Source organism: Pholcus phalangioides, unplaced genomic scaffold (assembly GCF_987345545.1).
Source record: "Pholcus phalangioides strain wild (caught in Gottingen) unplaced genomic scaffold, Ppha-v1.0 ptg000010l_1, whole genome shotgun sequence".
Lineage (NCBI taxonomy): Eukaryota > Metazoa > Arthropoda > Arachnida > Araneae > Pholcidae > Pholcus > Pholcus phalangioides.
In genome coordinates this window covers 15823846-15844199 of record NW_028301603.1, presented here as the reverse complement: position 1 = coordinate 15844199, position 20354 = coordinate 15823846, and the positions used below count along the sequence as shown (strand labels likewise).

Below are 20354 nucleotides of genomic sequence, written 5' to 3'. Positions count from 1 at the left end.
TTAAATTCAGTTTCTTTCCCAATACCATAGTTGAATGGAACAAGCTCCCCTTTATTATTGTTAACTCCCCCACGATCTCCGATTTCTTGTCAAATGTTTCAAAGCATATGTGTAATCTACCACGTCCTCTTGTATAGGCCTTGGGCCAACAATATTGCATAAATAAATAAATAAATTTCATCAATCTCTCTCCCATGGTCTCATTAAGACATCCTAAAAAATTTGCTGTACTCGGATAAGCAGTTTCTGAGAAAAATAGCACGGAAACTTTAATTATGGTCACTCTGCATATAAATTTGAAAATTTCCATATTTTTATTTTGCGAATAAATGTGAAATTTCCGATCTGGAATTTTTATTATTAAAATTTGTTTTTTATTTTTGCGAAATTTACGTTTCCGACAATCAATCAAGAGGCATCAAAATAATTTATACAATTAATATCTCGATAAATCCGTTAAAATGTAAAAATCTCTTAATAGTTTTTTTGATAAGAGGAACATTTTTGAGATATTAATAAAAATCGGTTCTCAAAAATAATTTCAATTTCTAGTGTAATTCGTCAATTACACACACACACATACGATATTCGATTCGTTCACCACATGGGAACACCACCACCTGTTTGTACACACACACACACACACATACAGAGCGTAAGAGTAAGTACATCAAGGGGGGGGGGGGGTTTGACGGCCACCAGTTTTCAATCACCATCTTTCTACTTACTCTCTGTAAACCCTCCCGTAGAGTTAATTATTTAATGGGAATGTGAAAAGAACGACGGGAACAACAGGAAAACTCAAAGTTTTCGGTTCTGTACTGGAAGGAAGTACGCAGTGTGGATAGAATAAAACTATGCCGCAGCAGGGGAGTGTAAAAATAGATAGAAAACGCAACAGCGAGAAAATTTCTCAAGGTAGGTTTAGGAGCACCCCCCACACGCGTCTCTTACAAATACGGTATAATGCATACAGGGTGGGGGGGGGGGAAGGAGGGAATTTTCACCACCGAGGGCGAGAGAAAAATCCCTAGGAAATAGGGAAAAATGAAAAAAATATATATATATGTGTGTGTAATAAAATAAAATGAAAATCCTTTTCGCTTCCCGTCGTCACCTTTTCTCCCGTTTTCGGTACTTTCTGTTTTCCCAGTGTTTGGAAAGGTTATGAATAATTGGTTTGGAAAATACCCGGCCATTCATCATAGCAAAACTTTTTTTTTTTGATTCAAAGAGTTTAAGCGTTTTTCCATCTCATGGCCAGTGCAGGAGAAATAATGTCCATTGCATGTAATAATGTCCGATATGGACAAGAAATTGAGGTAGTTTGTGCATATAATACAACCACTTCCATTCCCAAACATTCATGTAGAAATCGCGTCAGCTAATTCACGATATCACGAGTTTTCACCAATATCTTCAAATTCACTGTCTTCAGAAACGTCTTCAAATTCACTGTCTTCAGAAACGTCTTCAAATTCACTGTCTTCAGAAACGTCTTCAAATTCACTGTCTTCAGAAACGTCTTCAAATTCACTGTCTTCAGAAACGTCTTCAATTTCACTGTCTTCCGAAATGTCTTCAAATTCATTGTCTTCCGAAACGTCTTCAAATTCACTGTCTTCTGAAATGTCTTCAAATTTACTACTACCACTGCTTAACCGAACATGCACTTTCTACACATTTATTTCTCTACGGAATTGCTGACGATCTGGTACTCTGGTACATGCCAGAATGTGCGTGTTGCGACCCAAACGTTTCTTCCTGTGTTTAAATGTTATGTGCTTGTTATGTGTGGTATAACTATGACTAAAGTGTACTGTACCGTTGTAGGCCTGCTGAATATAAACGGAGGAATAATTTGTGGGCTGGCAAGAAATGAATAAAGAGGAAAAAATAATTTGCAGACGGCCGAAAAATGAAATGAATAATTTATGGGCAACGGGCAAATTTAGTAATAATAAAAATTTGTGAATCGGCAAAAAAAAATAAATGGGGAAAAACAATTTAAGAACTTAAGTGACTTCAAAAAAATAATTCATTAAATTGCAACTCAAATGCAAAGAAATTAATGTCAATTCGCTGTTTCGGCTCATCCGTAAGATTAAAAAAAGAGAATACTGCAAAGAATAAATGTAGAATTAAAAGAATAAAGGGAAGTATTTTGAATTCAAATTTTTTTGGAATTTATCTTTTTCATCAAACTTTAAAAATTCATACGATTGTAACAATGATCAGATATACAAGTTTGAGATTCATTGCACTAACACATGTCGTATAAATATTTCTGCTAAATTTCAGAAATTTTGTGACAGTCGTTTTATTTCATTTTAATTTTGTGAACAGACTCGAAAACTACAATCTAAGAAAACCATATTAAGAAATATTTGTTCTTGTATACATATATATGTCTATGTATATTCATTTAATTTCATTTCAAATTTAGAAGAAAAAATTGACGGTTTGATATGAAATATTTTGCATCAAAATGAAGTATTTTTCAAAATCCTTTCTGAAAAATCAATATTAGGGGTCGTGAAACTCTCTAATAGCCTTAGTAAAATTCTTTTAAATTCAGAATTTGTTTTTTAAAATCGCTTAAAAAAACCCGAAAAAATTTTAAATGTTGAAAAATCATGACCACAATCATGATCATTAAAAAAAATAGTGACAAGATATTCAGTGACGTCAATCGACAAAAAAAAAATCACATTTCCCTCACCGAAAAAGTCGGTTCCAGTCTAAAACCGAGCTGTTACCAGATGCATATTCAACATGCATATGTGTGACATAGATTTTTTTTTTCTATTCATATCAGACTTTTCGATCAGATAACAAAAAAAAAAAAATTCCCTCCACTCCTCCAGTAACACATCACAGAAAATCCCTAATGCCGGGATTCTTCTCTCCACCTACCCTCAAAAAAATTCCAAAAAAAAAAACACCGACAAAGTCATTCCAAAATCCCAGAGTTTCAAAAACAGTTATCCTACAAAACTGCAGATTTCTCTCCTCTCTATCCATCTCTCTCTCTCCCACTCTCCAATTTTTTCTCTTCTGATACTGATTTCCAGAAAGAATTCCACTGCAAAAAAAAAAACCAACATATAAATATTGAAAGAAAATTAAATGTCCCTGCATTAATTGAACGCTGATTACAGCCGAAAAAAACGCTTGTAATGATCCAGAATGCCCCGGGTTTTTTTTTTTTTTTTTTTTTTTGCTCAGGGAGGAGAGAGAGAGAGAGAGAGAGAGTGAAATTTCACACAGGAAAAAAAATATTATATCCTATACGTAATGTGAGGTAGAACCAACACAAAAAATGTATATTATAGGAAAAAAAATGGCAACAGAGTAGCTTTTTGGTGGATTTTTGTGGAGAGTTGGGAAATGATGGTGGATATTATGGAGAGAGAGAGAGAGAGAGAGAGAGAGTGAAAAAAAATGCAATTAAACGTTTTGAGAGGAGTATATCGTTATCTCTGAGCGCATTAGCGTTATGCTTATCCCACCAACCTACCCAAAAACCCAAAACCTCCGTTAGTCCTCTCTTTTGATACGTATACGACATGTACACACCGAAAGTGGTGGGTAGAGGTGTATATGTACACCTCCCCCCCCCCCGAAAAACCTTCCGACTGTGCATTGTCTGTGCTTCGCTATCACAAACTTCCCATCAGCGAAAAACGAAACACACAAAAATTTTTGCAATGCATTTTCCCAGAAGGAGGGTAAGAGAATGAGGAGAGAGGGGGCGGGGGGGCCGAAATGATTAATTATAAGCTGTTTCCAGTACTAATTCGCCATTGCTCTCTTTTCTTTTTTCATCCCCCCCCCCCATCACAAGCCGTGCTAACCCCACCCCACCCCCACCACAGTACTCCCCCGCTCAGTCCATCGTTGATTGGCGGAGAGAGTGGGGATGACTCAGGGTTGTGTGCCCCTACTCCACCCCCCCCCCCCTTCCATCTTCCACTCTCGGTACTAACACATCCCGTATTCTTAAATAGCCATTTCTACCTACCCCCTGTATACCCAGAAAATGCATTTTTTTTTCAATTTTTTATTTAATTTTTCGCATTTTTTCCCCCCTATCGCTTATTTATTTATTTTTTTCTCCTTAATAATGAAAAAAAAATTTCGGGGAAAAAACAACTTTAGTTTCAGGATCTCTGAGTCTAGTTTTTATTTACCGCCGCCATCCCTCCTGACTAGATATTTTCTTTAATTTCATATGTTTGTGAAGAGAAATGATTCTGTTTTTCTTTTTTTTTCGGTGAGAGAGAGTGAGTGAGTGAGAGAGTGAATAAGTGATTGGAATGTTACAAACACCAGGCAGGGAGAGATTTCATGTTGAATTTAAAAGCAACGTGGAAATAAAAAATGGCGGAGGGGGGTGGAAAATGTTTGTAATTAGTGGACAGGGAGATGGAGTAATGGTTGATTTTATTTTAGGTGGGGCTTTTTGGAGATAAGGAAACGAAAAAATATAAATAATAAATATATTTTTTTTAGATATTTAGGTATCATATGTTCAAAATATAACAAAGATCTAAAATTTCTGGACGTTGACGTCTGAAATGATGGACTTGAGAGGAAAAAGAGTTTTTACTCTAGATCCAGATATTTTGGATATTTTATTTAAGATATTGTTTCGAAAATTCGATTTTTTAAATATTTGCATAAAATTTAAATGCTTGATACATAGTACGAGTTTTGTTAGAGTGAGTTGATGAGCGAAAACACTGATTAGTACCGATTAAAAATAATTATCAATCGAAAAATAATTAAATAAATAATCAATTAACAAATTAATTGAACTTTTCTAATGATTAATTGTCTCATTTTTTTTTATTCGATCATTAATAAGCAAACGCATTATTTTTTAATAATTAATTTTTTTGAATAAGAATTCACAAATGTTTTCTTTGTATAGACCGTTTATTTGCTAAGAAACAAACCTCTGTGTTTCAGTTTTGCTTTTCTTGAAATATGTATTTAATTTATTGTGTAATTACGCGTATTAATATTCTACGTATTTATTTATTATGAAGATAATGAATTAATTTACAAATATCCTGGAGTCCCGAATGCTAAAATCAGTAAAAAGTAATTATTTTTAAGTTCTTAAGATAAAATAACATTTCGAAATTTTAAAAATAAAAAATGCTGGAGTACAAAATAACGAAGATTAAAATTTCTAGTCTTTGTGAGGCCTGAAATGATGGACTTGGGGAAACAACTGAGTTTTTACTCTAGATTCAGATTTATTCAATATTTTATTCACAAATAAATTTATCCCTAAAATAGGATTTTGTTTGTCAGATGTTCATGAAATGTAAGAACTTAATAGTACGAACATTTTGTTAGAATGAGCTGATGAACAAATTAATTAGGTACTAATTAAAAATAACTTTCAATTCAAAATTAATTAATTGAACTTGTTCAATGTGTTAATCTCTATTCAATAATTTGTTTGAGTTCGATCATGAGTAAGAGAATACATGCTTTACATTAGAATTGCAGGATCTCTGGTGTGATACTGTTTTCATTGTATATAAAATCATTTGCTAAGAAACAAACTCGCGGATTTCGTTCTTCTTGCAATACGTATTTAAATTATTATAAAGTAGTGACGTATTAATAAATTACGTATTTAATTCATTATGAAGATAATGCATTTATTTATTTATTTTCAACCCTTGGAGACATGAATGCACTTACACTGGACGTGTCAAAATCTTAAAATGCATGCGAAGCATGTAAGCATTCACGTGAGGAAAAGCAACCAAATATAAACAAATTCACAGTTACTAAAAAGCAAAAAAATACTAAAATAGGTAAACAAGAAGGAATACTAATACAAATGAATAATTAAAAAATTACAAGTAGAATAAGAGAAAAATAAGTCAAAATATATAAATAAACACGAATAAATACTGAAATAAAGAAACAAGGAAAAAATACTAAAAAAACAAGTAAAGATTACTGAAATGGATGATCAAGTATAGATACTAAAATGAATGAGCAATTTAAAATATGCTAAAAAAAAGTCAAAACTAAAAAAGTAAAAAGATGCTAAAAATAAATATTTCAAAAGTGAAATATTCCTAAATTTATCACTACGAAAATGTAAAACAACAAGTAAAATAAAGAGAAATAAAATTATAAATATATAATTATGTATTTTGATGGGTGGCAAAATTTTTCCGTAAGCAAAATTATTACCATTTATACAGATTATCGTTTTTTTTTAATAATTTTATGCATTCAATATATCCACGGCTAATTTCATCTTAATTAATACATATTTAATTAATTACTGAAATTATATTGGTGAAAATATTTTTTGTTTGTATAATTGACTATCAGCAAAACCTCATTATTAACAAAATTTAATTCTTATTTTGATTTGGTTCATTAGATGCTTAATTTGAAGAGAGAGAGAGAGAGACATTTCTAAACTTTTTTAAAATGTTTTAGTTAATTTCCAATTAGAAATCCCATGGGAAATTGTGTCATAATTTTCTCATTTATGAATTTACTGTGGTATACTTGATACGCGGTCTACTTTTTCAATGTCATTAAATAACAGTTTATTAGAAGTAGTTAGGATGTTTTTAATGAATTAATTAATTTAGTTGAAATTATTTTTCTATGAAATAATTTTGTGAATGACCCTCAGATTCTCAGAAAAAACAAATATTGCAACTTGAGTTGGCAATAACTCGGCAACCTTTCGTATGTAGAGGAACAAATTGTTTTTAATATTTCAATTTCTTTAAATATTTTGCTAAATGTGAGCCAGATACAGTAAAAAATTAAAAAATTCGTGACTTTTTCGCGAAATATATATTTTTTACTTGAATTGCATATAGGATTAAATCGGCTATTGGATAATGATAACAAAGTATGCCTTATAAAAAAAAATAATCATTAATCTCCAGATTTATAGACCAGCAGTTAATATTAGCAATAATTCTTTTCATTCATTAATTTAATGCAAATAACGTAAATTTCATCAACTTCCGGAAACAAGAATATTTATTAAGCGCATTTACAACGCATACGAGAATCGTAAATTAATATACATTATAAAAGCTTTACGATGATCGTAACCCATTAAATTCCAAAAATATTTTAAAATTAGTTTTAAAAAAAATGAAAAACAACATTTTTCAAGCCTATCTTCTCATACGCTGAGGCTTTTCCGCTATCAGTCGAAAATTTCATCAATGCATAGATAGACAGAAAAAAAAAATAAAAAAAATTTTTTATTATAAATTTTTTTTTTTAGAAAATCACTAAATGAATAAGAACTCGCACGCATAGCTATATATATTTTCTTCAAAACTGAAAAACTCTATCCATAAGTATAGTCTTAGGGGGAAAAAAATGAAATAAAATAGAAAGTTTTTAGAAAATTTCATTTTTCTTTTGTTATTTCATTTTCATACATACATATATGTATATATATATATATATATATTTTATATTATTTTTTAATATATTTTTTTTTAAATATATATATGTATATATATTTATCTCGCCACGGAGCTGCTTTTTGCTCTCAATCAATTTTCAATCACTTTTCACTCATTCATTTTCCCACTTTCTTTCTATCAGAAAATTTCTTCACCTCTTCAGATATAAATTCAGTTTTTTTCTTCTTCTTCTTCTTTCTAATGTTTGCTCCAGAACCTGATTACGGGGGGGAAAAAAAATTTTTTTTGTTGAAATTTTTTCATTTTTTTTCCCCCGCAAAAAAAAAAAAAAAGGGGAAATTTTTCTCTGCTTTTTCCCTACTTATTCCCACCTTTCCTGGGCTAATCAAAGGCGGGAAATAAAAAGTATAGGTATGCATGTGCTCGGAAAGTGGTTTTCTTCGAATATTAATGTTCGGAAAAATATATATATATATATATGTGAAGCTCTTTTCTCAGAGTAATATTCTGACCACCATCTTTACTCTACTTATTTTTATTTTTTTCTTTTATAATTTCATTTTATTTTTCCCCTTAATCTGTTCAATTCCGCACCCCTTTTTTTTTTCGTTTTCAATATATACAATCAGCCTTAGCCCCCCCCCTCTCACTCAATTTGCCTACAAACTCTAAGAGAGAAAAATTTTCTCAAGTGCTCTTACAGAGTGCTCGATTATAAGAATGGAATAACGAAAGAAAGAAATACCCATCAAAAGAAATTAAATATAAAAATATGTAAGAAAATAGAGGGGGAAAAAAAGTGGAACGAATCATCACTGGAAAAGTTTTATTTATTCCAAGGGAAAACTTTTCCCTTGCGTTGAAAATTAACTGGAATAAAAGAGAAGAGATTCTTGTTGGAAATTATGTTATTATTTTATGTAATTTTATTTTATTTTTTTTGTTTTACGTGATGGGATTAAAGTATGTATATGTACGTTTTAATTTACTTAGTGAGGGAGAGAAAGAGAGTGGGTTGCGTTAATAAGCCAAGATTCTAATGAGTTTTATATGATGATGGTTGTTTAATTTTCTCTGACTAATATCATTAGTATTTGTCTTTTCCTCTTTATTCCGAGAGATTATTTTTCAAATGAGAAAATGAAATTAAACTCTTCTTGTGATAATTTAAAGAAAGAATAAGAAATTGTTTCGCATTTGAATTTTTTTTTTCATTATCGTTTACGTTTTTCCGTGTTCGATAATGATGTTGATCGTTGCAATTCTGTCTATGTACGGATTTTCATGTACTGATGAGGAAAGGTATTTTGTTTCGTGGATCTCCGTTTGAAAGGTCGTTTTGATCTAAATCATTGCTGATGTAAACGATGGTCATTGAAGGAATGATTGTTAACATCAATTATTAAATGGAATTCATGGGTTACTGTTGTCTCAAACTACTGAGTGAGAAATATTTTTGCCATTGATAATTGCACAAACTGGCTGTTTGGACTGCAAATGTGTTAGGAAAAAGAACGAAGAAACATTTCTCAAAGTATATCGTCGTATGAAGCATTTTTTTTTTTTTTGAAATTAACTTTTACCGCTAATCATTAATTGAATTGTTTGTTTTAATCAAGATAATGGTGGAAATGTTTATTATGTAGATGACTTTAACCCTCAGTGGCATTGACGAGATATCTCGCTTCCCCAAAAACCTCTTATTTTAACATTGAGAAGCCCAGATATTTTGTAAAGTTCATTTCTCAATAAAATACATTTTCCTTATACCACTCACTTTGCAAGTGCAGAAAATCTCAAGAATGTTGGCTTTATTATGTTATTATTTTATGCAATTTTATTCATTTTATTTTTTTCATTTTACGTGATGGAATGGAAGTATGCACACATGTACGTTTTAATTCACTTAGTGAGAAAGGAAGACAGTGGGCTGTGTTAACAATCCAAGATTCGAATGAGTTTTATATGATGATGGTTCTTTTTAATTTTTTTTTTGACTAACATTATTAATATTTGTCTTTTTTTTCATTTATTGCGAAAGATTATTTTTCGAATGAGAAAACAAAATTAAACTTGTGATAATTTAAAGAAAGAAAAAAAAATAGGGGTTTTCGAAATAAAAAATTGTTTTCTTTACGTTTTCTAATCATTGATAATGATGTTGAGTATTGCTGAAATTTTGTCTCTGTATAAACTTGATAGGAAAGATATTTGTTTGGTAGTCTTCGTTTGAAATCTACGTTTTTGGCCTAAATTACTGCTTACGTAAACGATTATTACTGGAAAAAATTATTGTTATCATCAATTAATACTCGGACTTGACTGTTACTGTTTGGTTTTCAAACGAACTATTTGGTATGAAATATTTTTACAATTGATAATTGTACAAACAAGCGGTTTAGACTGCAAATGTGTTATGAAACTATTTCCCTATTAAATATGAATCTTCATTTATTCTGAAAATATTTTTCACAAATTCTCGAAGTATTTCTTTTAATAATTCCGGAAATATTTTTCTTTAATTTCAGAAAAAAAAATCTTCATTTTTAGAAATATTATTTATCAATTCGAGAGATATGTTGCATTAGTTCGTAAAATATTTCTTAAGTAATTCTGGAAAATGTTTTGATTAATTTGTGGAAATATTTTTCATTAATTCTTAGAGTATTTCTTTCAATAATTCTGGAAATGTTTTTCAATAACCCTAATGGTATTTTTCAATAACTCTCATAGTATATTTAATAACTCTCATAGTATTTTTCAATAATTTTGGAATCGCTCTTCATAAATTCCGATAACACGTTTCATTTAATTCTAAAATTATTTCGTTAAATAATTCTGAAATAATTTACCAATAATTCTGAAATAATTTGCCAATAATTCTGAAATAATTCTGAAATAATTTGCCAATAATTCTGAAATAATTCTGAAATAATTCTGAAATAATTTAGCAATAATTCTTAAATGATTTCTCATTAAATCTTAAATGACTTCTAATTAAATCTTAAATGATTTTTCATTAAATCCTAAATGATTTCTCATTAAATCTCAAATAACTTCTCATTAATTCTGAAATTATTCTACTCATTAATTCTGAAAATATACTTCCCGTTTATTCTGAAAATGTACTTCCCATTAATTATAAAATAAATCCTTTCATTAATTTCGAAACAACTTCTCATTAATTATGAAATTATTCCTTTCATTAATTATGAAATTATTCCTTTCATTAATTATGAAATTATTCCTTTCATTAATTATGAAATTATTCCTTTCATTAATTATGAAATTATTCCTTTCATTAATTATGAAATTATTCCTTTCATTAATTATGAAATTATTCCTTTCATTAGTTTTGAAATATTTTTAAAAAAAAATTTTGAAATTACTTCTTCCACCGATTCTGGAATAATTTCAACGAAGTTTTTTCCAGCATTTCTATAACTTCTTTAAGTATGCCAGCCTTTTCGTGAGGGAGCCACAAGCTTTCAGTGCCACATGTGGCCTGCACATCGTTCATCAAAGACCCCTGCCCTACGGGTAGACTATATAATAGTTATATACATCTTACGAAATTAAAAAAAAAAAAAAACATCAGAACATTCCGGTCAGAAAAAATTTAGATTCGCATTCACAATTAGATCCAACACACGATTGATATTATATCCACACACATTTCCGGCGCGATTCAATCGGCACTAAATTTCCTATCGCGATAGACCAGAGTTGTACTCGGTTTTAAAAAGTCAGAAAACATTCAAGAGCATGACAACATATATAGCCCCATGTAAACAAGAAAAGTTTCACACTCTCCAGCTTTAAAACCATTTTGTATAAACATACTATTTCTTCCGGCTTTTTCGTTTCTTTTCTATACGGTTTCAAGTTTCGTCACAGGCATCATAAAACCATTCCCGGACAACAGCAACAAAAAAAAAAAATATTTCTCCCGTTCTTCTTCCTTTTTTTCCGGTTTCAGTCCGAGAAACGGTAGGATAAAAGAAACAGGAGCTTAGATTTTTGTGCGAGGATAGAAAGGACAGAGAAAACAGGCCAAAATAAAACTAAGAAATGTGACGTTTAAGGACACGACAATAAACGAGGTGCTTTTCTCTTCCGGCTCCTTGTCTTCGGAATCGTGTATATATGTCCATGTGATCGACACCTGGGCAGAACGTTAAGAGGTTTATGACGCCTCCCTATATATATTTTTCTCCTAAGAAAGAGTCTCGGGAGATGTTTCTGTACTTACTTCAACATTTTTCTTTTTTTTCCTTTTTTCAAAAAAAGTAAAAAAACGGGAAAAAGACACACGGAACGTCATTTCTTCTCCACCTTGTTGGTTAACGCAACAGCTGAAATGGCTCTAGAACCAAAAAAACCAAAAGAAATAAAGGCTAGAGAGAGAGAGAACGAGACAAATGCATTGCAAAGAAAGTGGGCACCATTTTTATATGTATGTACATATGTATGTATGTATGCTTTAGTACTTTTCCGGGAGACGGGGAAAAAGAAAAACGCTTTGTGAGAGATTTTTATTTCTGCATCGTTTGGTGAAAACGGTGATCGTGAAAAACGAAACGCTGAACACATTGAGTCAATGGACGGTGTGTGCGTGCGTTTTTGTTGTTTTTTTTTTTCCTTGCGTGGTGTTTGCGTAGATGTATATCATGTGTTAGATGTGATGTTTTTTCAAAAACACCTTTTTTCCCCAGTTTATTGGTGGTGTGCGTTGAAATTCTTGGACGTGCGCTGGGTCTAACAAACTCTACAATGTCCGTTTTAGTTATATTATTCTAATACAAGATAATGAATTAGCTTATTTTGATGTGAATACATCTTTTGAGTCATCTTTCAGACTAAACCGGCTACATCATACCTGAAAATTTGGTGTAATGAAACTACTTTGAAATCCCGAGAAGTTAATATGCTAGTACTTTGAAAGCTCATATATCGCGAGAAGTTACTATGCTACGCGGTAAATGTGATAAACGCGGGTATTATACACAATAACCGGTTATTATGCATGCTTACTAAGCATTTTGGCGTGTGACAAATTTCCGTAAATTAATCGTTTTTACCGGCGATTAAGCATAATACCCTAGCATCGCGTCGTTTGTAAATATGGTAAATCGCACTATATGATGTACTATACATGATAGCTCGTACGTGTATTACATCATTATATCGGTTAGCGATCGTAAAATTTGTTATCATTATATCCGGGTCCGACTACAATGATCGCACATACTGGGCGCGTTCGGATTTTTTTTTTTTTTCACGTTTATCAAATTCATCAATTACACTAGGCTATTATGCATATATTCACAGATAAAGGCGATTTATCCCGTTGCCGAGATCTCTTCCAGCCCAGCTTTCGTGGCAGAAACTGGAACAAAGTGAGTGCACCTAACAGTCTGAGTGTGCAGCTGGTGTTTTATCTGATATTTCAGTGCTGCCATCTATACTTCGAATTGTGAGTGAAGTGTAATGATTAAATATTTGTAATGTTGTAGGCCTGTTGCTCTCTGTGGCGAGACTTTTTAACGGGGAGATCGGCTCGCATTCGCGCCTTGAAGTGGAAAACCACAGAAAAACTCGAGACAGCAAAAATTTTCATCAGAAAACATTGTCATTGGTCGGCAAAATCCCCAATTGTTGCTGAAAGGGCTGAATAATATTGCCGATGTATGGCAAATGATGAGCTGCTGGGAATCTCAGTGAGCTAAAGTGTAGTTTAGACACTCACAAAACGTATCAAACATGATAAATATGCGAAATGAATACTTATATTTATAGCCATTCATACTATAATTTGTAAATTATCAAATTACCTTAAAATTCCCGCTTTTAGTAAAATTAAAATAAGATCCATCGGATGAGAACCAGACAATTGTATAAGAATGTCGTAACGGAAAAAATACAAGACATTTTTGTGTCATATGTATATTATTCCTCCATATATGTATAATGTAAAATACGGGCCGTATAGTTGTATCATGATCACATTATTCATGCTGTGACTTCTTGGTCCGCGGTATTGTTTCAGACATTTCCTTGGTGTTTTGGTTCAGAAGGGTTGAGAAACACTGTCTGGTGTAACGTTTCTCAACTTGGGGCCATCCGGTCAATTGCATTATTGTGATGTTCTGGGGGGGGGGGGGGCACAGGTAAAAATCGAATGAAAGTAGAATCACGATAGGTGGCATTTCGGAAAATAAAAGGCGCTTTTAAGTGAAATAGAGCGGGAAAAAGTTTGATCGCGTTAAAAATCCAGAACTAGTCTTCGAACCATAGCCATCTTGACTGACGGATCTTTCTGGGCATGTCCCAGGTGGCTAAATGCCCACAGAAAAGATACATGACGCTATGTAGTGTAATAATTTTTTTTTCATAAAAGATAAAATAAGATAAATAAAAGATAAATGATGAAAATTTTACGCAACATATTATAGACTGACATAAATATCGATACACTGTGAGTTGCATATGAGTTGACGAAGGGTAACTTGGTTACCCATACTGACAACGTACAATGTAGCTAACATTAGAATCCATTAGTACATTTTAAGAAGTTTTACATTTTAAGAAGTTTTACAAATACAAATACAACGCCACAACAGGCAAATTGCCCAACGAGGTGGCTGACTTAATGGATCCCCGAGCCCCTACCTACTACTGCTACACCACACATGCACCCCCCCCCCCCCCGCGGAACCCCCCAACGAATCGGTGCATGCGGGAATGTGCGTGTACGTGTAGTGCAACCTGACGTAAAGTTTGTTTCTGTGTAATGCTTGTTATGTGTAGTGCTGTCATCTGCCCCCAGTTTTACTAACTATGAGTGAAGTGTTATGGTTGAATGATTTACCGTTGTAGGACTGTTGCTCTCTGTGGCGAGACTTTTTAACGGGGAGATCGGCTCGCATTTGCGCCTTGAAGTTGGGAACCACAGAAAACCAACTTCAGCCGACCACCACTGTGGGGTTCGAACCCGGATCCTCGCATCACGAGTCCGGCACTATAACCACTCGACCACCACAGCGGCAAAGTTTTACATTTTAAGAAGTTTTACATTTTAAGAAGTTTTACATTTCAAGAATCTACATACGCGACCCATCAGCTGTTGCTTCCAGCTAATATAGCTCTCCAGGAAGTGTTGTCGTGGTCCCCAGAACATCACCTTTTTGGACATTGTTGTTGAGGCAGCCTAGTATAGAGAAAACTCACAATAAAAACCCTCATTGAGCTCTAGCTTAGGGATCTGCAGCTTGACTTCATTTATAATTATTTTTTTTATCTACGAATCCAACGACACCTCACACAAGATGATAATAATCCTGGGTTCCAAACAATACCAATATTCGATGAATAGTGACACAGCGGTCTTCGTGCTTCATATTTACGACACTATTGTGTCATCCAATGGTGTCAAACTGAGATCAAATTCTTGTAGAAAAAATGTTGAATGTTCGTCTTCTTAATGGCATGTTGAGAATTGTCTTCACATGTGCGGTCCAGAAGTTATTTGGATTCAAAATCAGTCCTATTTTCGTCACGCTCAAAAAATCGCGCCGATATGAAAGGCATTCATGGCAAAAAACTAAAAGGATCAGATCAATCATGAAACACATCGAATCGATAACAAACGAGAAAAATAAAATCAATACACTGAGGAATACTGAAGAAGAAAAGTACCGTTCATTAATAAATGACTAAATCCTGAAGAAGAATTCCTGATCACTTAATTGGAGTTGGTACAAAACCCTACATGTACCGTTCTCAATTAAGAGAAATCATGTTATCCAGCAGACACAGAAAGAGAGCATAAAATCCCTCAATAACAGTCCGAAAGTACACGGTGTACACACAAACACAACCGATGTCGGAAACGTCCAATTCCTCTTCAATTCAGATAGCAATATCCGAACACAAATGGGTCGAAATTAAATCGAAGTCGGAAACACTTTGAATGCATGTAAGGGGGGGGGGGTATCCTCTCGTCCTGTTTATTTTACTCGAGTTTGCAGATGCGTAGAAATAAAAACGGGACACATATATACGAATTCGCCCTTTTTTTTCGCCCAAAATGTTCGTAATTCCTCTTGCATTGCATTACACCGAGGCCATAAACTCCACCTACTTCCTTACTTAAGAAATAGTTGCCAGCATAAGAAAAATTTAAATTCCGTCTTAAAATGCGACAAGGGACACGATAGTGTAAGAAACTCGTTTATTGTACAACTCGAGATAGGAAGTAGTAGTAGTACCTACCTCCTTTAGTACAGAATCTTTAAGATTTTTTTTTTTTTTTTCATTTTATTTTTGGGTCCCTTTTAATCCTCTTCTGGTACATACTAGAAGTTTTCCCTCTCCTGTGTGTCGGAGAGAGAAACTTTTGCGAAACCAGGGTTTTCCTGGAGAATTGAGCAGTATAGTCTCTCTCTCTCTCTCTCTTATACTGCCGTGCAAAGCCATCGGAAATCGAACACATCTTGATATCGGAAGCCGATGGTCCTTTTGTGGAAGGCAGACGGTACCCACCACCACCACAACCTTCGCTTCTCCGCGTTCTCTTCGAAAAGAATCCGTATGCACGTGATGGTGGGTTTCCTCCTGAAGGTGGATGGAGATGGTGGTGGGCAGCAAGGAAGGTTACACACAGGTATCCGTAAGATGTTTCTTTGAGTATTTCTCCTGTCCTGGCAGAAGAGGAGGAGGAGGAATGCGCGTGTGTGTGGACGGACATCACACACACACATGTATAAGGTTCTAAGATGGTGGGTTTCGGTGAGATAGGTTTTGGCCCATTCGTGTCGTGAAGGGGGTCCGGTTTCATTTCGATGGTGCAATGGGAATAACCGGCAATGATGTGGAATGGGTCGCAAGGGGGGGGGGGGTACTGGCATCCCTTCCCGACCTCCCTAGAACTTCGTGTAGAGCATTTTGTGTACGAGACTTGAGACAACTTTGGAAGCACTCGTTTAAAATGTTCCTTAAGTAAAAGTTTTTTTCCCCCCTTGCTTTCCTGGGAATCAATTTCTTAAGGAATTTAAAAGTTTTTCTTTATTTTTTTTTGGTTTGGTTTAAAGTAAATAAGGGCTGAGATGTTGGTACTAAATCCAAACATGCTGTGAATGGGACGATATATTGCAATGGGAATGAATGATGACTGTTATCGGTTGAAACAGACGTGATGTTGTTTCAAGAACTCGTGTTCCGTGTGAAATTCGATCAAATTAATTTTATTTATCACTACTGTCAAATTCGGTTGTAATAACCTCACATATACGCTATGTAGGGTGATTCTAAATTCATGGGAGCAACTTTAGAGTTGTGTATATGCATCCCTGATCAAGAGTATCCGAAAAATTTGTTATATGGGACTATGGCAGGATTTATCTGTGATGCGTCCATGACGAAATTATAGCGTTTTCGTGAAGTGGCCGGTGTCTGAAATGTCTGAGAAATCTACGAAATGATCGTAAACTTCCCGAAGACGCTAGATTTCAGACTTGGACTGCAAAAGATGTGTTGATCATCATTGTAGTTTGGCTTTCTTCTTAACTGTAGCGCTACCTATCGCTGAACTTTGTGACTAATTTTGAAATTTCGTATATTTTTCAAAAATACTGTTCCTCAAAATAAAAATGCAATGCCGCATGTATAATACAATAAACAACCCTAACTGCCTATTTAAATGATTCAAGTACTAGCCCTTCGAGTTATCATGGTTAATGACCATTATAAAATTGATAAGGACATTAATATTTGCGTTAGCTAAAATCATTTAAAATTAGCTTCTGTAATTCTTGGACATGTGCATGAAGTGACCGTTACAAGACTGAATGGGAAACATAATGCATGCGACAAAGACGTGTCTTATTTTATTATTAGATAATTTTCCTCGAAGAGACGGGCCAAAAGTCTTACAGACCCACAGTATTCATTTTAGTGATGCATATTAGAATACTGATCAGCGAATTTGATGCATTCTTCGCGCAAGTGAAATGGTCGCTGAGAAATAGTTCATCGCCTACTTTGGCGTTGCCTTTGAAAGTTTTGTCACCCGCACCACTTTTTGGTGGTCAAAATGGCTTTCCACACTACATACCGTTTTGATACGTACCAGGTATTCGTTTTGAGTCAGTCTTTAAAGACATACGGGGTAATCCAAGAGTCAGTTAACATTTGGAAGTTCAATAATTCATGTAGAGGGTTAAAAACTGTTACACATGTGTGTGTGCTGGGTAAAGACATGAAGTTTTTATCGAAACTTTAAAAAAATGGCCAACCGGTGGCATTGAACAGATTTTCAATCTTATGTATTAATTAACTTTTGCTGACGGATGCATTGCAATGCTAGCTCTGGCTTTTGTGATAATATGATTCGCCACCTGTTGGTCATTTTCATTATTGTTTTTTTTAAGATTTCAACAAACCCTTACTCTATTGCCAGCATATGTGTCAATTTATCTCTCTACGTACATTATTCCGTCAGTTATTAAAGTTTTAAATGTTGACTAACTTTTTTTGGATCACTCTGTATTTTGATCACATATGAAATGGAAACATATACATGAAGTTGGTAGACAGAAATTTCTTTTCTTATCAAAAAACAAGAAGAAGAATGAAATGGCATGAGTTTTTCAACATAACTGTGAAAATAAGGACCTCAAACTCAGCTATTGAATAAATCATACTCAGGTGCGTGGATCGAGAGGGCGAGTCAATAAAAAATTGATGGGGGTCTGCGGATCCCACTCTCGTGCTCAGTGACTATAAATTCTAAGATTGTAGTTATATACAGTAAATGTTCTCTTTTTCGGACACCGGCGGGACAACAATATTTCTCGCAAAAGAGGGGTGACCGTTAATCAGGGGTTTGAAATGCATACTTTTATTATATGCGGGGAAATTATTATTTGGCCGCAAAAGAGGGGTGTCCATTAAAACGTTAAAGGGGGGGGGGGTTACTGTGTTTATCAAATAGTTCAATATGTACTTTGCTTGTACTATAGAATTTACTAACGTACATATTTGTTTTCTTTTCACAGCCTGCAAGCGGAAAGAAGAGCAGCAACAACAGCAGCAAAAGAACCCCAACACCCCCAAGAAGCCCCGATTAGTATTTACCGACCTCCAGCGCCGCACGTTGCAAGCCATTTTTAAGGAAACCAAGAGACCTTCCAAAGAGATGCAGATAACCATCTCGCAGCAACTGGGACTCGAACTCAGCACCGTCGGGAACTTTTTCATGAACGCTAGGCGACGGTCCCAGGATAAGTGGCAGGACGAGGAGAGCCGAGCTGCCAAGAAGTACGACTCGACGACGTTGTCCAACTCTCTGAACAACCATCATCATCACCACCATCCTCTGAACCACACACCGACCTCACACCATCTTGGTTCCCAGTTACTAAGCAATCCCTCGACGACCACATAACATTACACCTCCGCCGTTTTTCCCACCCCAGAACTTCTTATGACCACGAAACCACCCAGTACCCTCCGTAACCCCCTTACCGAAAACAATCTCTCGTCCTTCGAATGGACATTGTAATAGATGCATACATACACATACGTACATACACTGTGCGAATTTTTGTTCGCCCGTCGTTCTTTGTATAGTAGTATAATTATACATATATACATATAAATATCTCATATAGGTGCGTACGGTGTACGCGTTTCCACAAGGGGACTCAATTATGACGTCATCACCGTGCACAGATTACATTTTTGTGTCCGATATTATTTCTAAACTCCACAATTAACACTCATTCTTGTGTAACAACCAATAAAATCTCATCTAATGAAATATTAATTTTTTTCGGGAATGACGTCACGGTATCATGCGTAATACGTCATCGGAATTCAAGTATAAGAACCGATTAATAGTTAATACAAATGAAATTATTATACAGATGCAGTAACGTTTTGAAAGTGGGCCAACTGGGCCCCCCCCCCCCCTTCCCAATCAAGCATGGATCTCTTATTATCGGAAAATTTCATTCATTATGGATTTTTCTGTGAGCATATTTTTTATTGTTTTTATAAATTCAAAAATAGTACGCAAACCGGTGTACCAATTTTTTTCCCCCTCAAAAATTTACCAGGGGCTCCAAAAATATTTGGGGCCAAGACATCGTTGGAAGATGTAAGAAAATCGATTAACTGAGATCAAACAAATCGAGGTCAAATACCCTATGGCAGGGGGATGCACAACCTTTCAGTTTGCAGGCCAGAAACTGATATATATATAAGGTATATGCACCGTATTTCTTAATGGTCATTATACAGGTCATTCCCGTAATATTGGGTGCCCCGACTTTCATGAAATATCTTGTTTTACATCCCATGTGTGTGTTTTACCAAAAACTTACTTGAATTTTAATCCTCCTACGAGAGAAACCAAGCATTAAGAATATTTTCATGAATTTATAAATTATCATGATAATTATGGCTAGTCTCACCATATTCACTGGAGAAAAAGACGGGATTTCGGGATTCCAAATACAGTATGATACGGTACATAGCCAGTGGTCATCAGAAACATATGCTGAAAGTAAACGAAGTTGCCAACTATCGCCAAAGTGTGAGAAAAATCAGCAACTGCGGGAAGCACTAGGCCCCACTGGAAATTTTAGTGTATCAAAATTAATTCTACGAAATAAAGCGTTTGAAGACATGACAAATATGTGGGATGAATATTCTTAATTATAGTCGTATATAACTATCATAATATAATTTATGAATTGTTAAGATAATTTTAATTGTTGATTTCAATACCTAATAAAAACTGAAATTGGCTTCGTTGAGAATATTTGAAAAAACGGGGCATTTTTTCGTAATATCCGTAAAGTACGTAAAAAATACGGGAATATTCGGAAAATACGTAATATATGG

General features: G+C 34.1%; 1 protein-coding gene across 6 annotated transcripts in view; it reads left to right on the top strand.

Moving 5' to 3' along the window:
- LOC149080995 (hepatocyte nuclear factor 6-like) overlaps positions 1–19622 on the top strand; it is a 279509-nt gene extending 259887 nt beyond the window's left edge. For 3 of the 6 annotated variants that reach the window (XM_089237718.1, XM_089237717.1, XM_089237716.1), the window contains one exon: positions 18503–19622. In XM_089237718.1, coding sequence (XP_089093844.1) covers positions 18503–18891 — 389 coding nt within the window. In that variant the 3' untranslated portion in view covers positions 18892–19622. The remainder of the gene's footprint in view (positions 1–18502) is intronic. The other 3 variants (XM_089237721.1, XM_089237720.1, XM_089237719.1) reach the window with 1 other exon arrangement.
- The last annotated feature ends 732 nt before the right edge of the window (positions 19623–20354 follow it).